At 36.9% G+C, this 23176-nt stretch overlaps 1 protein-coding gene and 1 pseudogene across 1 annotated transcript in view; both read left to right on the forward strand.

Annotated features, from left to right (window-relative positions):
- Positions 1 to 23176, forward strand: part of C5 (complement C5) — a 131201-nt gene that overhangs the window by 77454 nt on the left and 30571 nt on the right. The window contains exons 21-28 of the mRNA XM_037797345.1: positions 8302 to 8529; positions 9701 to 9761; positions 12391 to 12480; positions 13477 to 13689; positions 14145 to 14220; positions 17528 to 17687; positions 19290 to 19385; positions 20686 to 20857. Coding sequence (XP_037653273.1) covers positions 8302 to 8529; positions 9701 to 9761; positions 12391 to 12480; positions 13477 to 13689; positions 14145 to 14220; positions 17528 to 17687; positions 19290 to 19385; positions 20686 to 20857 — 1096 coding nt within the window. The remainder of the gene's footprint in view (positions 1 to 8301; positions 8530 to 9700; positions 9762 to 12390; positions 12481 to 13476; positions 13690 to 14144; positions 14221 to 17527; positions 17688 to 19289; positions 19386 to 20685; positions 20858 to 23176) is intronic.
- Positions 21411 to 22613, forward strand: LOC119504793 (annotated as a pseudogene).

The raw sequence follows: 23176 nt of genomic DNA on the forward strand, positions 1-23176 counted from the left end.
TGTATATTATATAATCTGTAACTCTTTTCCCTTATGGCTTCTGGTTTTGTGTTTTGGGAATCTTTCCTCACCACAAGTTTAAAAAATGTTTTTTTCTATATTTTCTTTTAATCATTTTATAGCTTTTGTAAACAAATTTGGATTTTCTTTGTCTGAAATAAGGATGTAAGTTTTTTCTTACCCAAATGAATAGGCAGTTGTTCCAACAGTATGTTAAGCAATCTATATATTTCTCACTAACTTGAAATGTCATCTTGTCCATAAACTAAATTTCCATATATGTGGGACTCTTTACAGATTCACTATTCTGTTCCATAGAACTATCACTTTTTGTTTTTACCAATATCACACATTTTAAAGTACCATATTTTATCTTGTTAAGCAAGTACCCTCTGGTATTCTCATTTTTCAAATGTTTTTGATATTATTATTCTTGTACATTTACTAGTACTGGCAGATAAACTTTGGAATTAGTTTGTAGAATTCTACTTTTCAAATTATATTATGATTTTGATAGGTATTGTCCAGAATTTGTAAATCAATATGAGAAATCTGACTTACCTACAATGTTGAATCTTTTCCATTTCTTTGTCTTTTTGCTTTATATACTAGATCAGGGGTCAGCACACTGTGGCCAAATCTGGCCTACCAATTCTTTTTTTTTTTAATCATATTTTTTATTGTGGAATATAACAAATATACATAGAAGTGATAACTTTCCAAGTGCAATGTAACAAATAGTTAGAAAATTTCAAAGAATGTTATGCGTTACAGTTCCAGAGCTTCAGTTATTTCCTTATCGTGAAACATAACATATATGCAAAAAGGTGATAACTTTCAAATTACAATTTAACAAGTAGCTATAGAGCAAATTTCAAATAATGCTTTGGGTTACAGTTCCACCATTTCAATTCTTTCCTTCTAGTTATTCTAATACCCTCGCAACCAAAAAAAAAAAGAAATTTATATAGAGATTCAGTATTCATAATCCTTTGTTAAATTCCATCTTATCTGAGGCTACCCCTTCTCTAGTTCAATCACTTTCCCAGTCTTCCGGGATATCTCGGCAGTGACCACCCCAGCTTGTTCATGTGGAAAAGGGGTCATCATTAGGGGCAAAGGGGACATATCTAGTTGATGGTCTTGAAGAGGCTTTTGCTTCTGGATTTGGGGACTTAGCTAGCATAGGAGCTCTCTAGAGGATTTAAGTTTCCAAAGAATAAAATTAGTGAGTAAAACTTTATAGAGTCTCAGATAAGGATCTGGGTATTCTTTAGGGTTTGGGGGACTGCTGTTGACTTGGGCTTATCATACTGTGGCCATTTGGCATATCTAACTGAAGTGTGCGTAGGAGTAACCTCCAGGACCGCCTCTAGTCTCTATTTGAAATCTCTTAGCCACTGAAACCTTATTTTTTTTGTCTTTCTTTTCCAATTTTTGGTCAAAAAAGCATTCTCAACCTCTCAATGCCAGGGTCAGGCTCATTCCTGGAATCCTGTCCCATGTCGCCAGGGAGACTCATTCACCTGGGGTCCTGTCCCACATTGGGGGGAAGGTGATGAATTTATTTGCAGAGTTAGGTTTAAAGAGAGAAAGTCCACATTTGAGCAACAGAAGAGGTTCTCTTGAGGTGACTCCTAGGCATAATTATAGGTAGGCTTAGCCTCCCCTCTACAACCATAATTTCCACAAGAACAAGCCTCAGAATCAAGGGCTTGACTTATAAAGTAGGGGGTTCATAAATTCACATAGCATATGTTCTGTCCATGATAATCCATCCAGATCTCACATTATCATCACTTAATTGTACAATCCTCATCACTCTCCATTTTAAACAATTCTCATGACCCAAAACACCCCATAACTCTTTTCAGCCCTTAATTATTTTTCCTAATATTTGTGTGGGACTAGTAAGGTATTTCTATTAATTATTCCCTAGTATTCAATAGGTAGATTTTTCTCATATACCATTCTGTTGTCAGCTCTCTGTACCAGTGTCATACCTTAAAAGTATATCATGCAAGCACCTTTCTATATTTGTACTGCTTATCTGTGGGATATATGCCTTTTAACAACCCTTTTTAATGCTATTTTTCTTCAATGCAGCTCTGATACTTAGAATCCCATTAACAAACAATCATCACCCCTATCCATTCCCATACCTTTGAATTCAGCCCCATTAACATATCTGAACATATGAGATTATCATTCCCCCTTTACTAGCTTGTCTATCACTATATTCTACATTATAAGACATTGATTTTACATTGTTCAGGGAGTTCATAGTAGTAGTAACATACAATATTTCTCCTTTTGTGTCTGACATTTCACTCAGCATTATATCTTCAAGGTTCATCCATGTTGCCATGTTTCAGGACCTTGTTCCTTCTTACTGCTGCATAGTATTTCATCGTATGTATCTACCACATTTTGTTTATCCACTCAACTGTGGAAGGACACTCGGATTGTTTCCATCTCTTGGCAATTGTAAACAGTGCTGCTATGAACATCAGTGTACAAACATCTGTTCGTGTCACTGCTTTCAGATCTTCTGGGTATATACGGAGAAGTGAAATTGCTGGAGCATAGGGTAATTTGCTATCTTGTTTTCTAAGAAACTGCCAAACAGTCTTCCACAGCAGCTGTACCATTATACATTCCCACCAGCAATGAATAAGTGTTCCAATTTCTCCACAACCTCTCCAGCATTTATTGTTTCCTGTTTGTTTAATGGCAGCCATTCTTATAAGTGTGAGATGGTATCTCATTGTGGTTTTGATTTGCATTTCCCTAATAGCTAGAGACAATGAACATTTTTCATGTGTTTTTTAGCCATTTGTATTTCTTTGGAAAAATGCCTTTTCTTAGCTTTTGCCCATTTTATAATTGGGCTGTTTGTACTCGTGTTGTTGAGTTGTATGATTTCTTTATATATGCAGCATATCAGTCTCTTATCAGATATATGGTTTCCAAATATTTTCTCCCATTGAGTTGGCTGCTCTTTACCTTTTTGACAGTCTTTTGAGGCACAGAAGCTTTTGATTTAGAAGAGTTCCCATTTATCTACTTTCTCTTTTATTGCTTGTACTTTGGGTATAAGGTCTAAGAAGCTACCTCCTGTTACTAGGACTTGAAGATTTTTCCTTATAGTATCTTCTTAGAATTTTGTTGTGCTGTCTCTTACATTGAGGTCTTTGATCCACTTTGAGTTAATTTTTGTGTAGTGTATGAGGTATGGGTTCTCTTTTATTCTATTGGTTATGGATATACAGTTCTCCCGGCCCCATTGTTGAAGAGACTGTTCTGTCCCAGTTCAGTGGATTTGGGGGCCTTATCAAAAATCAGTCAACCATAGAGCTATCTTTATCTTGGCAAATTGCTCTGGCTAGAACTTCTAGCACAATGTTGAATAACAGAGGTGGCAGTAGGCATCCTTGTCTCATTCCTGATCTTAGGGGGAAGACTTTTAGTTTCTCACCATTGAGTACTATGCTGGCTGTGGGTTTTTCATATATGCTCTTTATCATATTGAGGAAGTTTCCTTCAATTCCTACCTTTTGAAGTGTTTTTATCACAAAGGAATGCTGAATTTTGTCAAATGCTTTTTCAGTGTCTATTGGGATGATCATTTGATTTTTCCCTTTCAATTTGTTAATGGGTTTTATTACATTAATTGATTTTCTTATGTTGAACCATCCTTGCATGCCTGGAATGAACCCCACTTAATCGTGGTGTATAATTCTTTTAATGTGCCTTTGAATTCGATTTGCAAGTATTTTGTTGAGAATTTTTGCATTTATATTCATTAGGGAGATTGGCTTATAGTTTTCCTTTTTTGTAGTATCTTTATCTGATTTTGGTCAGAGTGATATTAGCTTCATAAAATGAGTTAGGTAATGTTCCTTTTTCTTCAATTTTTTGAAAGAGTTTGAGCAGGAATGGTATCAATTCTTTTTGGAAAGTTTGGTAAAATTCTCCTGTGAAGCCATCTGGCCTTGGGTTTTTATTTGTAGGTAGATTTTTGATGACTGATTGGATCCCTTTGCTTGTGATTGGTTTGTTGAGGTCTTCTATTTCTTCTCGGGTCAGTCTAGGTTGTTCATGTGTTTCTAGGAAATTATCCATTTCCTCTAAATTGTCTAGCTTTTTGGCATATAGTATCCTCTTATGATTTTTTTAATTTTTTTGGATCCATAGTAATTATCCTTCTCTTATTTCTGATTCTATTTATTTGGGTCTTCTTTTTTTTTTTTTTTTTTTTTTTTAGCTTTTGTCAGTCTAGCTAAGGGTCTATCAGTCTTGTTGATCTCAAAGAACCAACTTTCGGTTTTATTTATTCTCTACTGGATTTTTTTGTTCTCCAGCTTGTTTATTTTTGTTTTAATCTTTGCTATTTCTTTTCTTCTACTTGCTTTAGGGTTAGTTTGCTGATCATCCTCTAGTCTCTTCAGTTGTTCGGTTAGGTCTTTGGTTTTAGCTCTTACTTGCTTTTTTGACCTATGCATTTAGAGCTGTAAATTTCCCTCTCAGCACTGCCTTTGCTGCATCCCATAGGTTTTAATATGTTGTGTTCTCATTTTCATTTGTCCCTAGGTATTTACCTATTTCTCTTGCAATTTCTTCTTTTACCCACTGGTTGTTTAGGAGTGTGTTGTTTAACCTCCATATATTTGTGAAAGATCTGGTTCATTGGTGGCTGTTGATTTCTAGTTGCATTCCATTATGGTCAAAGAATGTGCTTTAAATAATTTCAATCTTTCAAAATTTGTTAAGACTTGTTTTGTGCCCTAGCATATGATGTATCCTGGAGAACATTTCATGGGTGCTAGAGAAGAATGTATATCCTGGTACTTCAGGATGTAACGAGCTATATATGCCTGTGAAGTCTAATTCATTTATCATATTGTTTAGGTTCTCAATTTCCTTATTGGTCCCTGTCTAGTTGTTCTATCTATAGAAGAGAGTGGTGTATTGAAATTTCCCACTATTATTGTAGATGTGTCTCTTGCTCCCTTCAATTTAGCCAGTGTTTGTCTCATATACTTTGGAGCTCCCTGATTGGGTGCATAAACATTTATGATTGTTATTTCTTCTTGATGAATTGACCCTTTTATTAATATATAGTGTCCTTCTTTGTCTCTTATGACACCTTTTCATTGAAAGTCTATTTTGTCTGATATTAGTATAGCTACCCCTGCTTCCTTTGACTGTAGCTTGTGTGGGATATTTTTTTCCACCCTTTCACTTTCAGTCTCTTTGTGTCGCAGAGTCTGAAATGAGTCTTTTATAAACAGCATGTCTTTGGACCATACTTCTTAATCCATTCTACCAGTCTCTATCTTTTAATTGGAGATTTTAATCCATTCACATTCAAAGTTATTACTGTAAACTAGCAATTAAAAAAAGAGCTAAGAGCATGTTTAAAGGCCCAGACACAGAATGATTACCCCTCCAATCTGACCTGAGAGGCAGACACTGCCACTTCTTTTTGTATGGCCTGTAAACTAAGAATGGTTTTTACATTTTTAAATGGTTGAAAAATCATAAGAAGAATAATGTTTCATGACACATGAAAATTACATTAAAATCAAATTTCAGTGTCCATAAATATCACAGCCATGCTCATTTGTTTAGGTATTGTCTATATCAGAGTTGAGTAGCTGCGACACAGACCAAATGCTTTGTGCTGCTTTCTTAAACTATTACAAATTTCAGTGACTTCGTTTTAACTTGTCATCATTTTTTAAGTGTCATTCATATCACTTTATTGCCACATTTTATTTAATTTTTGTATTATCAGTGCATTTCCATCATATTAAAACAAGAAACAAGGGCATCTGCGAGATGTTGGGGTTAGTCTCTATTAATTGCCTTTCCTCTTAAGTATGGGTCTCACTTTCCTATTTCTTCTCATGCATAATTCTGGATTGAACCTTGGGTTTTATTAGTGAGACATTATAGAGACTCCGGATTCTATCATGTTCCTCTAAAGAGCTCTCTTTGTGTTTGTGTGTGTGTTTTAGTGGGCAGTTTACTTGCCTGAATTTAATCCCAAACTCTAGAATCTCCATTCAGTTCCTTTAGCCTTACCTGGGAACTAAGTTAAGATTTGAGCAAAGTTTATGCACAGAACTTGGGGCTCCTTTTCTGAGGCTCTCTCCTTTTTGAGATTTATCCCTTACTTTTCATCTGTGAGAGCTGCCTCATAGTCTGTCCTCCGGTTCATCAAGCCAGTAAGACATCAGTTGCTACTGGAGGTGGGTGGTGGGTGGGGAGTTGGTCACTCCTCAAAGCACAGATGGGACCTGCCCTCAAGTAAAAAGCTGTAAAAAACAGGAAACTCATCCAGTTTTCTTTCCCTTCCTCCATGTTGTTTTAGTTTCCTAGGCTGCTCAAGCAAATATCATGAAATGGGTCAGGTTAAATAATGGGAATATAGTTGCTTATGGTTTTGAGGCTAAAAGAAAGCCCATATCAAGGTGTCATCAAGGTGATGCTTTCTTCCCAAAGACTGGCTTTCTGGGGCTAGCTGCCAAGTGATCCTTGGTTCTTAGTTTGTCACATGGCAAGGCACATGGCAGCTCTCCTATTCTCTCTCTTCTATTCTGGTTTCCATTGATGTTCAGCATCTTGCTTCCTGTGGCTTTTTCTCTCTCTGTCTGAGTTTCATTTTGCTTGTAAAGGACTCCAGTAATAGGATTAAGACCCATCCTGATTGGGCTGGGTCACACCTTAACTGAAGAAACCTCATCAAAAGTCCTATTTATGATGGGTTCACACCTACAGGTTATGGGCTAAATTTAAGAACATGTTTTTCTGGGGAGTATATATAGCTTCAAACCACCACACATGTGCACCCTCTCTTCCATTCTCTAGTGCTTTCAGGTAGTTCAGTTTCTATTTGTATTTTGTCCAGAGTTTATAGTTACTCTTTGCAGAAGTATTGTTCAATAAGAGCTACTTAGGTATTACTTGAAAGCAGAGCAGCTGCAAGTTTGTGAATAGATATTATGTATCCACTTCAGAAGTTCCCTGTTATTCCCAATTTCCTAAGATATTTTATAATGAATTATTTTGGATTTTATCAAATAACTCCTCTATTTCTATCCTTCCCCCATCCCATCGTTGCTATCCTGGGGACATCATTGGGCTCAGGTGACCCAATAACCTTCTCTGGCTCCTGCCCCACCCACCATGGTTGTTTGCTTCCCAAGAAGATAATTAAGAGGGAGAAGGAATTTTCCATCTTTGAGAATTTTCTCAAAATTAGTTGTTGGACATTGGCACTCTTTCTTGTTTTCCTGCTTGATTTATTTTGGAACTTACGTATTTGTTCTTTGGGGTATAGTGCTCAATTCTGTCAAATCAGTAGATTTTGGAGGAGAGATGAAAAATACTGACTATTTCAGCCAGAAGTCAGTAGGTACTATCCCCATTACAAAGATGGGGAAATGGAGGATCAGAGAGGTCATACAATCTGCTCCCATCACACAGCTAGTAAAGGCAGAGCTAACATTTGAACTCAGGTCTTTCTGAACTCAGCCCGAGTTTGGTTGTAAAATAGGGTACAAGTTGGAAGTTACTGAGAGATAAGATTAGAAAAGTAAGTTGAGAACATATTGAACAGGACCTTGAATGCCAAAATATGGAGTTTTCAGTGTTTCGTAGAACCATCTTTTGTTGAATACCAGAGACTGAGCTAAAAGATACAAAGACGAATAAGATACACAAAGTGCCTGAGCCTGAGGCTTACACTCTCTAAAATACGAACATTAAAGAGGCAGTGCAAGAAATGCTATCACTACAGTATGAACAAAGAACTACAGGAGTTTCCACCTGATTTAATAGACAACAGTCTAAGGATGCTGTGATATTTTTGAACCAGTGCATGAGCTTTCTGGACATTGATGTTGACATCAACAAACTTGACATCAACCTGAGTATGATTTTTCTTTATTTCTTTTTGTTATTAGAGCAGTAGAGGTATATGTAGTTCCCAAGTGTGTATAGTTATATTAATATTCTTTCATCAATTGTTAACAAATGTACCACACTAATGCAAGGTATTAATAAAAGGGTGGTATATGAGAACTCTGTATTTTCTGCATGATTTTTCTGTAAACCTACAACTTCTCTAATTTTAAAAAAATCAGAAATAATCTTTCTGCTAAGCCTTAGAATCTAAGGGATTACTTTAACACTTTTAAAGCACCTTGTTTGTATGCAATTTGTATGCAGGTTTGTATGCAGATAAGCACAGAGATAATGTTTTGGTATAATTCTTCACTTGTGATATTTCAGTTCTGTGTGAAAATGTTCGTGGTTGAAGGAATCTGTGCATCAGGAAGTTCAGCCGTTGGCCGTCAGGGGATAAAGTCCCCCAGATGTCAGCCTCAGAAAATAGAGGGCCTCTCCAGCCACCTGGTGACCTTCAGCGTGCTTCCTCTGGAAATAGGTCTCCACAACATCAACTTTTCACTGGAGTCTTCGTTTGGAAAAGAAATCTTAGTAAAAACATTACGAGTGGTGGTAAGAAAAACATGCTTTTACTGATTCTTTTTTTAAAACACTGTTTCCATTGTGAAAAAAAAAAGTACATGCTATAAGCAGTTTATTTTTAAATGGTTCAGAAAGAGAGACATGAAAAATGATAAAGCAAATGTGGTAAAATGGTAACTATTATCTGGGTGGAGGATATCCCATATTTTTTGTACTGTTCTTGTAACTTTTCTGTAAATCTGAAATTCTGTTAAAAATTTAAAAAAAAAAACTTGATTATTATAGAAAATGTAAAGATACTATAAAGCCACAGAGAAAAAAATTAAAATCACCAATAATCTCATCACCCAAAGATATCCAATTTGAACAATTTGGTAGATAGCCTTCCAGGTTTCTCTCCCCCCACCTCTAACTCATTCAGAAAGTGTGTCTTGAGAATCTATGTGCCAGATATTATGCTGGGTACTAGAGATAGAACAATCAATAAGACACAGCACTTGCATTTAAAGTCTAGAAACGTTTCCATTTTTTAAATGAGTAAACACATGAATACAGAAAGAAAGCTGTCATTTATTAAGAACAATTTACCCGTACCGTGTTGTGTTTTCATGTTAAGAAAGGCTAAATGACTTGCCAAAAATCACATGGCTTGTTAATGACAGAGCTGGACCTTCCTAATTCATCATCCTCTGAGTTCTGTTTTCAGCCATGAAATCCACTTCAGTAAATGTTTATGAGCTCATTTTGTGCAAGGCACATTTCCATGCATCTCTGCATGGTGGTTATGCACACACTCAGGAGCCATGCTGCCTGACTCCACCACTTCCTAGCAATGTGACAGCGGATAGGTTATTTAATCTGTGTGTTAGTTACCTCCTTTGTCAAGCAGGGGTAATAATAGTAACTACCTCACAGGTTTGTTTTAAGGTTAAATGAGCTAATATAAACAAAGCACTTAGAGCAATTTCCTGTCACATAATAACTTCTATAAAAGTGACTGATCTTATGGTTATTCAGATAGCCAGAAAATTTTATCCCTGCATGCATGTATATAAATATTTATATATACTTTAACTTTTCCAAAAAAAAAAAAAAAAGGGTTTTTAATAGGAAAAAATAGTCATGAATAGTTGATCCAAAGAATTCAGGTCATACAGATTTAATTATGTCCTTAACTGAATGTTTCCTGCCTTTATTTTAGCCAGAAGGTGTTAAAAGGGAAAGTTATGCCGGTGTTACTCTGGACCCAAAGGGTATTTATGGTAGGAAAATGACTTCCTGTTTTACATGTTGTCTTTTGCGCTAAAAATTAGAGTGCATATTTAACTTGAAACACTATATTTCAGAATGTTAATTATCTACAATCAAATATCCACTTCTTAGTTCATTGGCATTCTTGATAGAATTTGTTGCACTATAATCTAGATGATTCAGAACAAAGAAAACTAATTCCATTAGTTTTAAATGCAAAGCATTGAAATAATAATCATATGATTTACTTTATATGTCAGTCACTTTCTATCACAATAATAACATACAATATTTTCATATAGAACATCACTCCAAAGAACACCTAAGAAAAAATCATTCACATAATTATTTAACACATGTTACTTGAACACAGCAAAGCTAATTAATCACTTAACAAACCCATTCCTCATCACTTCTGCTTCCCTGCTTTTCCTTCAGTTAAGGTATTCTGAATCTTTTCAAAGTGAGAATTTTGCAAACATTTGAATTTATGAAATTTAGAATGGTCTCAGCAATTCTTTTCAATAAAAGAAAAAAGACTGCTGTAGTCCTTATTAAATGGTTAAAATTTATTTACTATTGTGTCACCTCATTTTTTTGTTTCAATGATATAGCAGTGGGAAAAACATTTACTATAAATCAAGGCCACTATACTTAGAATGCTATTTCCTCTGGGAAAGCAAAGAATTACTCTGTCCATTTCAAATCAGCTGGCCATCATAAACTGAGTAGGGATGTCTTCAGTAGAGTAATAAAAAGAAAAATCCTTCTATGTATATATGTCTATAGACTAATTTTTTCTCTAATTTTATTTTCACCCATCTCCTCCCAGCCTACCCATTGTGAATGATTTATAGGCAGAGATGCTATAATATCTGGGGGTTTGGGGCCTCATCTAGTAATTCCTTCAAGCCTCCAAGGGCTATTGGGTTCTTTGGCTGCTCTTCCTTTTCGCCACTTGCACCCTTATGCTGACTTCATTGCAAACAGCCTTCCAAAGGAGTTCATCTTATTCACCCTAGGTGTGAACATGAGGGCCATAAGAGGGGCATGGTCTTGTATCTGGCAATAAATCTCTCCAGGGGAAATCTTGGTTAAAAAGAGAGAAAGAGAGAAAGAGAGAGAGAGAGAGGAAGGAAGGAAAGAAAAGAAAGAAAAGAAAGAAAGAAAGCTATGTCTCTTTCCAATCATCTTTCCAATCACTTCCCCCCCCCCATTCTTTAAGGTGACTTTGCTACTTTCTAGAATGAAATAGGGTAAAGATGACAATTTTGCCCAGGTTACTTTGGAGATTTTATTAAATACTTCCAACTGCTATGCTAGCATACTTTACAGAATTCTAAGTTAAAAAACTCCAAAAGCTAAGATGTGTTTGGAAAACTAAATCTGGTAGTGAAGTTACTAATAGGAATTAAAATAGCCAAGAGCAAGTATCAAGGGAGAAAGGAGTGGAGGATAAAATTTAGGTCATCTAAAACAGCCTATCTTTAATTACTACCAAATATTGAGCACCAAGGATATGCCAGGCTCTTTGCCTGTATTATTTTTACCCTTATAAAAAACTCATTGAGAAAAATATTATTACTTCCATTTAACTGAGCAAACCGAGGCATAGAAGGTTAAGTGACTTGCCCAGTGTCATCCAGGTAGTAAGCTCTTTCCGAAATCCATGCTCTTTCAAACATACTGAAAACCTCTGAAATGTCTTCACTGAGTTGCATTTTATTATAAACATTTTTGAAAGGTTAATGAAGAAAGAACTTACACAAAGAATTATACAGATTTTTCTGCAAAGCCATATGGTTTATCCATTAAATTGCAAATGTCATTCATTTTTTAGTATCTGCCATGTGCCAGGTTTTATGCCAAATGCTGGGACTACAGATGTTGAATGAAAGAATGGCCCCAGCCTTCAAAGAGCTTTCTTAGCACGACAGTGTGTGGTGGACTCTCTTTGTGGTTACTACTATGGACTCCGGTAAAACTCTGAGTTCAGATCACAGCTCCCCCTTACTAGCTCTGTGACCTTGAGCAAATTACTTTCTAAGAGTCAGTTTCCCCATCTGTAAGGCTAAAATAATAACAACAGACCTATCATATAGATACAGGATTCTTGTGGGCACTCAATGTAATAATGCATGTAAAGTGCTTAGCAGACTGCCTGGTACTCTGTCAGTAAGATGATAAATGTTATTGTTTTTATGAAATAAACCAGAGATTACAGTAAATGTGAAGAATGTTCTGATACAGGCATGCTATCAAAATTAGATTATTACAAAATTACATATTAGATATTTTTTCTATTCCAGGAATAATTTTTTCTCTTTGGATAAAACAGCATGCTCCTTTTTGCTGGTACATAAGAATTATATAACCTATTTATTTCCTTCCTTGTAATGACCAAGAAACTTACATACAGATTTAATATGTTGTTTAATGAGACTATGTAAGTCTACTGTTTGATAAAGATTCTCAATGATTTTTAACTTTCTCTTAAAATTTTAATAGTATTATTATAGAAGTATCTATTACTTTAAAAAGTTCTTTGGAAGCAGGTACATTATAAATAGTCTGCAAAAGATAGTGAGTCTTCCCATAAGAGCTCTGTACACTTTTGATTTTTTTTTTTTTTAATTTCAGGTGCCATTAGCAGACGAAAAGAGTTCCCATACAGGGTACCATTAGATTTGGTCCCCAAAACAAGCATCAAAAGGATTGTGAGTGTAAAAGGTAAATTAGCAAATGCCATTTTTATTGTTTATTTTACTTTCTGCTTCAAACAAAAATCAAATATCCTCAAAATTATTCTATTTCTCCACTTCTCTGCTCAGTAGCACATACAAATCCACTTCTGGGAGTACCCTACTCCCCATCCCCCACTTTCAAACCTCCAGACCACTTTTTCAACTGCCGTCTTCCCTCGGCCCTATTTGTGGAGATAGAGGGTAGAGGCTAGCATTGTCCCAAAGAGTTTTCAAAAATAAGGGTGCAGCTGCTTTTAGACTTAAAAAACAATGGTCCTAGTGGACAGTCTTGCTCCAGAGAAGGTTTTTTGACCTCACATGACCAAGAGAGCAGCACTGCACTACTAAGTACCAATTCCAGAGGGGTTCTCTACCATTGGGTACGTTTGCAGAAGTGGCGTCTTTGGTGGGTTTTCTCTGGGCTCCAGCCTTTACAATCCAATAACTTATCATCAAAAAGACCAGGTGTTCTGATTGCATGTATCTCAGATAAAATCTATGAATCACAGCCTGTTAGTGCTGTAGGGAATCTTTTTGATCACGTGCAACCCTGCTTTTGGATATATGAGAAAGTGACTTGTCCAGTAGCACACAGGGAGTTAGGGATAAACAGCACTCCCAGTTTAGGTTCTTTGCTTTGCTTTGCTTTGCCTAAGAGATTGATAAATATGGTTTCCAATGTCTAAAAGCTCTCTAGTTGAGTGGCAACTAATTTGCCGTATCTTCCATGCAGTAATTTGTTCACTGTATTGCGCCATCTTACCACTATATTACAGTGGCATTTTTAAGCCTTCTTTTGGTGTTCCTTTTAAAACCATGTTCCTAACCAGATCTTTTTTCTTGCTTCAGTTCTGAGAATTAATTCAACTGCTAATAAAAAGGGAAGAAAACAAATGGATGTTCTTTTCTCAGAATGTGCTGTTCCTCACTTAGAAGTTGATAGACAATAGTGCTGTCTACTTTGATTTCCTTTTTTTTACAGGACTGCTTTTAGGTGAGATCATGTCTGCAGTTCTGAGTCAGGAAGGCATCGATAACCTAACCCACCTCCCCAAGGGGAGTGCAGAGGCAGAACTGATGAGTGTTGTCCCAGTATTCTATGTCTTTCACTATCTGGAAGCAGGAAATAATTGGAACATGTTTTATTCTAATCCATTAATCAAAAAAGAGAACCTGAAGAAGAAATTAAAAGAAGGTAAATAAAAGTCTATTTCACATATTTTACATAAAAATCCAGTGATTTTTAGACTAATGTTTTAATTAAACTAATATTTAAGTTGTTAAGAAGTATATAAAAACTTAATTGAAAAAGCATTTTAGCAAAAAAAAAAAAAAAAATCACGAAGTAGACTCTATAAATAAATACTATTCCTGTAGCAGTTTGGCTTAACTTACCAAAATGCCTGGATAAGAGAAGACCACTTGCATTCTAAACTCCTTGCTTCTTGAATAAGATCAGAATGTCCTGCTTGATAATTCCCAAGTCAATCCATTTACACAATTCCTTCGGCAATTTCAGTGTTGGCTGTAGAGCATATGATTGCTGCCCAACACCAAAGGAAGTTGACCATTCCCCAGGGCTGATAAAGTACTTGCTGAGTAGAAATGGAGCTCATTGAAGCCTTGTGTTCTTTCTCTGCTACTTCTTAGGGATGGTGAGCATCATGTCCTACAGAAACGCTGACTATTCTTATAGCATGTGGAAGGGTGGAAGTTCTAGCACCTGGTAAGCAGAAAGTTTTACTTGTATTTTCATATAGTGGTTGATAGCTAGAGATTTACTAATAAAATGATTAATTAACTAAAGAATAACAACCATAGTAGAAGCTCTATTTCTCCAGTTGCTCAGGCTAAAAGCCTAGTCATGCATCACTCTTCTTTTATAATCCACTTCTGATCTGGCCAATACTTTTGGCTGCACCTTCAAAATATATCCTGAATTTGACTACTTCTTACCAACCCCACTACACCTTCTTGGTCCAAGCCACTATCATCTCTCATCTGGATTTTTGCAAAAGTCTTCCTGCTTTGGACCTTACCTCTCTGCGGTCTATACTTGATACAGCAGCCAGAGTAGCCCTGTTAAAACAAAGGTTAGTGCACATTACCCCAAAACATTCAGGGGCTTCCCCTCTCATCCAGGGTAAAAAACAACTTCTTACTGTAACCTACAAGGCCCTACATGCTCCAGACTCAGTAAACACTCAGAGCCTTTCAAGAGTATTGGGGCAAGATTGAGCAAATGATGTTTGGCCAGAAACACAGAAACTATTGAGTACTGTCCTAGACTCAACTCCACAAGTTCCTTGAGAGAAAGAAATATATACACACAGGAAAATAGCAATCACCTGAATATCTGCCATTTTTTTTGAGAAATACAGGGAAGATACAAAAAAGTACAAACATAATTTATTATTCATGTTAGTAAAACCCAAAATCAACAACTGTGAACATTTTTCATTTTTGTTTAGTGGTTTTTTTTTAAGAAAGAAAACATTACAGATTTAGTTCAAGTTTTCCCTTTAGCCAGAAGCCTGCATCTTATTCCTATCTCCTCTACCCCAAGGGCATTTACTGTCATGAGTTTGTGCATCCTTCCTTTTATATACATACATATGAATTCACAGAGTCCCTTTCTGTGTTTTTAAGTGATCATAAATAGTATCACATTACCCCTATCATTCTTCAACTCACTTTTTCCTTCAACATTTTGTTTTTTAGATCTAGAAATATTTATATAGGTAGATCTAGTTCATTCTTTTCATTGCTGAATAGTACTTTATTTTATAAACATATAATATTTCTTTATCCATTCCCATTTTGATGGACATTTAGGTTGTTTCCAATTTTTTACTATTAAAAACAATGCTCTAATGAACATCTTCATGTCTTCTTGTGCACTTTTGTGAGACTTTCTATAGGGATATCTCAAGAAATGAAATTGCCAGAACATAAGACATGCACATTTTTGGTTTTGCCAGATTTTTCTCCAAAGTGGCTTAAAAATGCGTTTTGACTATTAAGTTTTAGTCCCAGACCCTAAGGTAAAACTTGAGGAGCTAAGCCAGTCTACATGAAGAACCTCTAGAGGTAGCCTAGGATCTAAAACAAAAGCATTTCAAATACCCTACTCTTTCTCCTTTCCTCCAAGCCAAATTTAAATTTGGAATTATAGGCCAGTCTACAAGAGACTAGTCAGTGAGAATAAGAGAATACAAAAATTAAAGAAGATATATTTGCTTCATTGCTAGAGCAGATACATTTAGACACCCACTCCTTGAGAACTCTAGGTTAGGGCAACCCAAGGGAAAAGAGAAGACAAGAGCTTACATCTATTAATCCTTACTATAATCCAGACACTATTCTAAGTGTGTTCATATATTTAATCCTTATAATAACCCCCAGGAGGTGGATGCTATTTTAATTACCATCTCCATCTTTCAGAGATGAAACTGAAGCACAGATAGGGTACATATTGACTGCATAGCTAATTAGTAGACAAGCAGGTTGGCAATCTGACTACAACTCTAGGGCCTCTCTATCCTAAAAGAAAAGAGACTTCCAAAAGCTAAAACCCCAAGAGAACCCCAATATAATATGTGGGCTAATCGTTGTCCTTGCATATGACCAAGCCACAGAAGCATTCCTCCTCCTTGGAGCACAGTGAGGGATTAAATGGAGAAGTGCTCTCAATTCTTTCCCTAAATGCCAACAGAATAGAAAATGAACTTCTGATGTCTCCCAAGGAAGAATTAGGAAAAGGGACCCAGTTGTGGAAAGGAAAGTTTCAATTAGTATCAAAAAAAATTTTTTTAATTATTGAAGCTATTCAGGCAAATGTTGGAAACAATTTAAATGTCCATTGATAAGGGAAAGGCTAAAATATTTTTGGTGTATCTGTACCAAAATGCTGGAATTTAATGTATAAAATAATGGTCTAAAAGAATGATCTATGTATTAACATAGATCTCCAAGATATAAATGTAAATATCATCCTACTGTTTTCTGTGGTTGGGATGGAAAGGTAAAAAGGAAGACTATAAAGATTGTATTTATTATTTGGAAGGTTACACGAGAAATAAATAACAGTAGTTGCTTGTTAGGAGTTGGAGATATTAGATGAAGGGAGTCTGGGGCTAGAGGGAGACTTTTCATTATATTCCCTTTTATGCTTTTGGATTTTTTAATCATATGAAGGTGTATGACCTCTTAGAAAGATTAACTTAAAATACATTTAAAAAGTGAAAATGAAAATAAAAATAAAACACATTTTAAAATGAGGGGAAGTAAAAGAAAGAGGGAGGGAAAAGCCAAGTAGGCTGGGTCTCAGAGACATTTGGGAATTCTGGAAAGCGAGCAGTTCTTGGGCAGCTGGATTGAGTGAAAGAACGGAGGGAGAGGAATGCAGGTGCAAGACATGTGGGGATTATGAATCAGATCCTCTCTGATACTCTTTGAGACTTATTAGTGGAGAATGAAATTGCTTTCTGACAAAGTAATAAAGATAAAGTTTCTTTGTGAGGTGGTGAGTTCTGTGTCAATGGCATCATTCAAGAAGAAGTTATATAAACACTCCCAGGGAAGTTGGGGGAGGAATTCATGCCTCAGATAGGGATTTCAATTAAATAATCTTTACATATTTTTTAAATCCAGGATTTTATGATTTTATCTTCTATGTCTCATGTTCATGGGTCTATGCTTTGACTAGAAAACATTTGTTTCACCACTCTTGTCCTTAATTTAGTCGGTAAACTTTTTTATCATCAAGAATCAATTTTTTTTGTTTGTGTTCTGGCTAACAGTGTTGTAATCACAGAAAGTATGTTGTAAACATTTGTCTATTGAATGCATTGGAGATCTTCCTTAACCCTTCCCTTCCATTATAAAATGGTGACAACTTACTTTGGAACTGCATGTTTTAAAATGTTATTTTCTTTTAAAGAATAAACATTGTATGGACTGAAACATCCTCTAAGTTGAAAGCCAAAGGGATTCAATGTTTAAATATTTATTTATTTGATTTTGTCTTAAAGGTTAACAGCTTTCGCTTTAAGAGTACTTGGACAAATACATAATTATGTAAATCAAGACCAAAATTCAATCTGTAATTCTTTATTGTGGCTTGTTGAGAATTGTCAATTAGAAAATGGAGCTTTCAAGGAAAATTCCCAGTACCAACCAGTAAAATTACAGGTAAGGAAATCAAATGTATAGATTAGCAATATATTAATTTACAAATTTGAAAGGATTTCCTATTTTGGAATGACATAGGAGAGGGAAAAAACATACATAATCCTCCAAGAAACTCCTCTTGTATACAGGCAAAGAATAGATCAGATAAGTGATATCTTAGACATCTTGTGTAATAGTCATTCATTGCTCACAGCGGGTGAGTGTTAGAGATCTCAGAGCAAGTAAAATGTACTAACTTACCTGCCAAAGATGCAGAGCCTTAGAGTTAAGACTGCAAGGCATTGTTATGAAATATGGGACCCTATTTATACCTTGTTAGTAAGAGAGATTGGTGTCAATTTATAAAATTTTTGAAAAGCATAAAAATGTATTTGAGATTAAAATCTACTTACAAGCTTGAATTAAAAACTAATTACAATATCTGTCCATGTCCTTCCACTCCTTAAATGTTTCTTGTAGATTCAGTAGAATGTTTTTTTTTTTCCTGCCTTCCCGATTCTAATCCCCTTTCATATGTGGCATAAGTGGCCTCCCTTCCTGACAGTGGGTCTCATGATTGTCTTCTGTTGCACTAATAGCAGCTTATGGCTCCCACAAGAAATGGGAGCCACTGATATCATCTTGGTGCTATTTCAAGCGTAAAATACTATAACACTTTTTTTTCTTAAGACATCCATCCATCCATCCTTCCATCCGTCCATTCATTCACCAACCGATCACTGAGCATCTGATACATACAAAAGAAAGGCCTATTCTGGATGGGTGAATGGAAGGAAAAATGTACCAGATGGTATCCCTGTCAAAAAGGAGCTTGTATACTGGTAGGGAAGATGAGGTATAAATGCTAGTATAAATACTACAACTCTAATCAAGATCATGATTTGTGTTCATTTATTTATTAAGTATTTATTGAATGTGTACTAACTGCTATATGTTAGGGACACAACAGTGTGTGATCCCTGCAGCCAGAGAGCTTACAATCTAGCAGAGAAGTCAAACATTTGAGTAAGTCACTTCAAGTGTGTGATACATAGTTAAAAAAAAAAAAAAAAAGATATAATTGCATTGAAAGCAGAAGATCGGAACTACATTGGGGGAGTTAGAGAAATGAGTTGAATAGGAGGGAGGCAGGAAGTATGTTCCAAACACAGCAAACAGCATCCTGGCATTCTGAAGTGGAGAGAGAGGCTGGTTCATCTAAAGAACTGGTGCTAACAGGGATAGGGGGTGAATAGTATGAAATGAAGCTGGGGAGGTAAATAGAGGTTACTTCATGGAAAGTCTTGTAAGCATTGTATTGAAATAATACTGCCATAAAAGGAAAAATATGGGAAATCAGAGACCAAATAGTGCTTCATTAAAGAGGTGGCATTTTAACATGATCGTGAATAAGGGGAGAATTTGAATGTGGTGAAGAGGTATGAAAGGGGCTGGAGGTGGGTTTGGGGGCAGGCAAGTAAGGCATGCCCCTTACAGAGGCTATTTGAGAAACAGCAGGCAGGGGAAGAGTGGGAGATAAGGCTCAAAATGGAAATTAGAAACAAGTCATTTCACTTTAAAGACAACATTTCCCTTTTCTTTTAAAATATTGCTTATTTTTAGGGTACCGTGCCTGTTGAAGCCAGAGAGAATGCCTTATATCTTACAGCCTTTACTGTTATTGGAATTAGAAAGGCTTTTGATATATGCTCCCTAATGGTAAGCAAGAATTTTCTTTCTCTAACACCCATCATCTACTTCTGTTCCATATACGGGGGTGACCACCAATCAGAAGGCACTTAGTTTCAAAGCTTCTTTTCCTTCTTTTCATATTACTTGAAAATAACTTTCACTCCAGAATCAAAGGATATTTCAGAACTATGATAGATATTACAGACCACCTAGTCCAACCTATCATTGACAGTCAATGGAATGAGGCCTGTAAAGAAGATGAATTAATTGCCCAGAGTCATCAATTACCAAATTATAGAACCAATAACTTCTGACTTGGTTATGAGAGAATGATCCGCTTTTCCTTCTCTTATCTCTGCTAAATCTTACCATCTTATATTACTGTTGTTCTATTGTTGAGGCACTCTATATTCTGAGGATATGTATTAGCATATTTGCCTCATTGGTTATGCTGTCTCATTTGTTTGGAAGCTGAGGGAGAGGATTCACTCAAGTTAATTAACAAGCAAGATTCCAAAGGTTTACAGAGATGATACCCTGATCTAGGAAGAGTTAGATCGCTTAGCTGAGGTTAAATACTCCTGTCTACAAATCAGGATACAGAATTGAGGTGGAAAAACCCAAGAAGACTTGCAAAGCAATTGTTTTTAGTTTATTTCAAGAGAATTGGTAATTATACTTAATAAGACATGAGAATCAAAAAGGACCCATTTCCAGGGGGCCTAGAGAACCAACTGGTACCTAGTGGTCATGTGAGTAAGAGACAGAGATGGAGTTGGGAGAGAAGGAGCCAGGCAAGATGTTAGCAACATTAAATCAGGCTTTCTGCTAATCTGCTTATTAAGATACCCTATTATGGGTATGCATAATAGGGTCTGTTTGCTTGGATTTCTTAGAATTAAAATGTGCTTGGGCTGTTTGGCTCTTTTACAGCTTTTTATGATTTGTTTTGTTTTCTGTAAAGCTCCTTTTGAAAATGTGAGCATGCCCCGATGAGCAGGAATGATGAAAGCTGTGTCCACACTTGGAAGCTAGGCCTGATGTCAGAAGCTGAAACTAATGAGAAAAAAACCTCTAAAGGGGAGATGAGAAGTCAGAGGCAAAAAGTTCAGCCCTATATGAGTGATCACACTTTCCCTACAGAGATTATATTCTGCTCCTTCTCCTGAAAGGTCTTGCTTTGGCAAGACCCCATTCATTTCCTTACATCATCTTTACACCACTCATTTTGCCTGCCCTTCTATTGTGCAACCTGGGGGTAGTTCATATCCTTTGATAGGCTGATGCTTGACAAAGAAACTTATGTACCTTCTGCTCTTGTTTCCAGAAAATCAGCACAGCTATAACCAAAGCTGACACCTACCTGCTTGAAAACACCCTGGCAGCCCAAAGCACCTTTACACTAGCCATTGCTGCTTATGCCCTTTCCCTGGGTGATTCAACCCATCCACTCTTCCGTTCAGCTGTTGAAGCCCTGAAGAAGAAAGCTTTGGTTAAAGGTATGACTCACTTCATGCATTTATTCAGCAAGCATTCACTAAGCACCTGGTGTCTGCTAATTCTGAGAAGGGGACGGTGGCATGCGAAGCTGAGTAAGACACAGTCCCTCCCTCAAGGAGCTCACAGGATAAGACTGATATAAACAAACAATTGCAATGCAATGTAATAAGTGCTGTTATGCATTCATTCATCACTCATCCAGGATATACTTATTCATTCATTTATTCAACAAATATTTACTGAGCACCTTCTAGGTACCAGGCTCTGTTCTAGGCTCTGGGGATAAAGCTACAAAACAGACAGACAGACCAGCAGAGGCAGCAGTCAGTGTAGCCATAGTCTGCACTCTGGGGTCTCTTTCCCCCTTCTTCCTCCTCCACCTCCATGCCCACTTCCTCCTCTGCCCACCTGTGAGGCCCGGTTGCCTTCCACCTTCCCACCTGTCCCTATTGTGCCGTTCCCCTTCCCTCCTGCTCCTCTTTCCCCCACAGTAGCCTCGCACCTGTTGTTTTCAGCATTTGCTCCCACCAGTGTCCAAAGCCTTGACCAATCAAAGTCCAACTCCCCAAAACACTGCTCAACGTGGACAACAGTGTGATCAAAGGTGGATTAAATGTCAGTCTCACCATCTGGCTACCTCTGAATGGAGAGGAAGTTGGCAGTATCATCAGAAAGAAAGGAGATTCAGTCAAGAAGATGCATAAAGAGAGTGGTGCATGGATCAACATTTCAGAAGTGAATTGTCCTAAGAGAATTATCACTTTGACTGAACTCATTAACTCCATCTTTAAAACCCTTGCTGTGATCATTGACAAACTGAAAGAGAACATTGACAGCTCTGTGACCAAGAGCACAGCTGCCAGTAGGCCCCCAATCACCCTGAGGCTGGTGGTCCCTGCTAGGCAATGTGGCTCTCTCATTGGGAAGGGTGGTTGCAAGATCAAGGAAATACAAGAGAATACAGGGTCTCTGCTCCAGGTGGCAGGGGGTTTTGCTCCCCAACTCAACTGAGCAAGCAATCATTATTGCTGGCATTCAGCAATCCATCATTGAAGTGTGTCAAACAGATTTGTGTGGTCAAGTTGGAGACCCGCCCCCAGAAGGGTGTGACCGTCCTGTACTGACCTAAGCCATCCAGTTCTCTGGTCATTTTTGTACGTGGTCAAGACAGGTACAGCACAGGAAGCAACAGTGCAAGTTTTCCCGACACCACCCCCTATGTGTGCCTCAACCCTGACCTGGAGGGACCACCTCTAGAGGCCTATACTATTCAAGGACAGTATGCCATTCCACAGACAGATCTGACCAAACTGCAGCAGTTGGCAATGCAGGTATCGTTTTCCTATGACACCTGGCAATACTGGATTCCATGCAGGTTTTGATGCACCTGCTCAGACTTCTCATGAGTTCACCATTCCAAACGATTTGAATGGCTGCATAATTGGGCGTCAAGGCACCAACATCAATGAGATCCATCAGATGTCTGGGGCACAGATCAAAATTGCAAATCCGGTGGAAGGATCTACTGATAGGCAGGTTACCATCACTGGATCTGCTGCCAGCATTAGCCTGGCTAAATATCTAATTAATGTCAGGCTTTCCTCGGACATGAGTAGCATGGGGAGCAGCTAGAACATTGCAGATTCATCCATAATCCCTTTATACTTTTTTTTTACCATCCATGATCAGTAGAGTTTCTGATCAGTCAGAAATTCCAGGTTTTAAAAAATTTGTAAATTTTCAGTTTCTACACACTTTATCATCCATCACAATTTTTTAATTAAACCATTTTAATTCCTTTCTCTGTTCAGCTGTTAATGCTGAGATCCATATTTAGTTTTATAAGCTTTTCCGTTTTTTGTTCATTTGTTTGCTTTTTGCTCACGAATTTTTTTCTGTTTGTCTTGGAAATGTAAGAGTGGAATATTAATACATTTCAATTTAGTTCTGTAATGTCAAGAATTTTTCAAAAAACATTAAAAAATGGACCAGATCTTTTTCTTTATGAATAGAAAACAGATAAAAAATCCTGGCCCTTATGAAAGTTGCATTCTAGTAGGGAGAGACAAACAAGATAAACATGTAAAAGACTATATCATGGATAAGTTGGTAATGACTGATAGGAAGAAAAATAAAGCAGAGAGAGGAGTAAGGCAAGTTTGTAATTTTAGATAGGGTGGTCAGAGAAAGCCTCGCTGAGAAGATGGTCTCTGAGTGAAGAAGGTGAGGAAGCCAGCACCATAGCTATGTGGGAGAAGAGAGCTCGAAGCTGAGAAGTAGCACACACATCCCTCTTGAGACATGAGCATTCCTGGTGC

Source organism: Choloepus didactylus, chromosome 10, assembly GCF_015220235.1.
Source record: "Choloepus didactylus isolate mChoDid1 chromosome 10, mChoDid1.pri, whole genome shotgun sequence".
NCBI classification, from domain to species: Eukaryota; Metazoa; Chordata; class Mammalia; order Pilosa; family Megalonychidae; genus Choloepus; species Choloepus didactylus.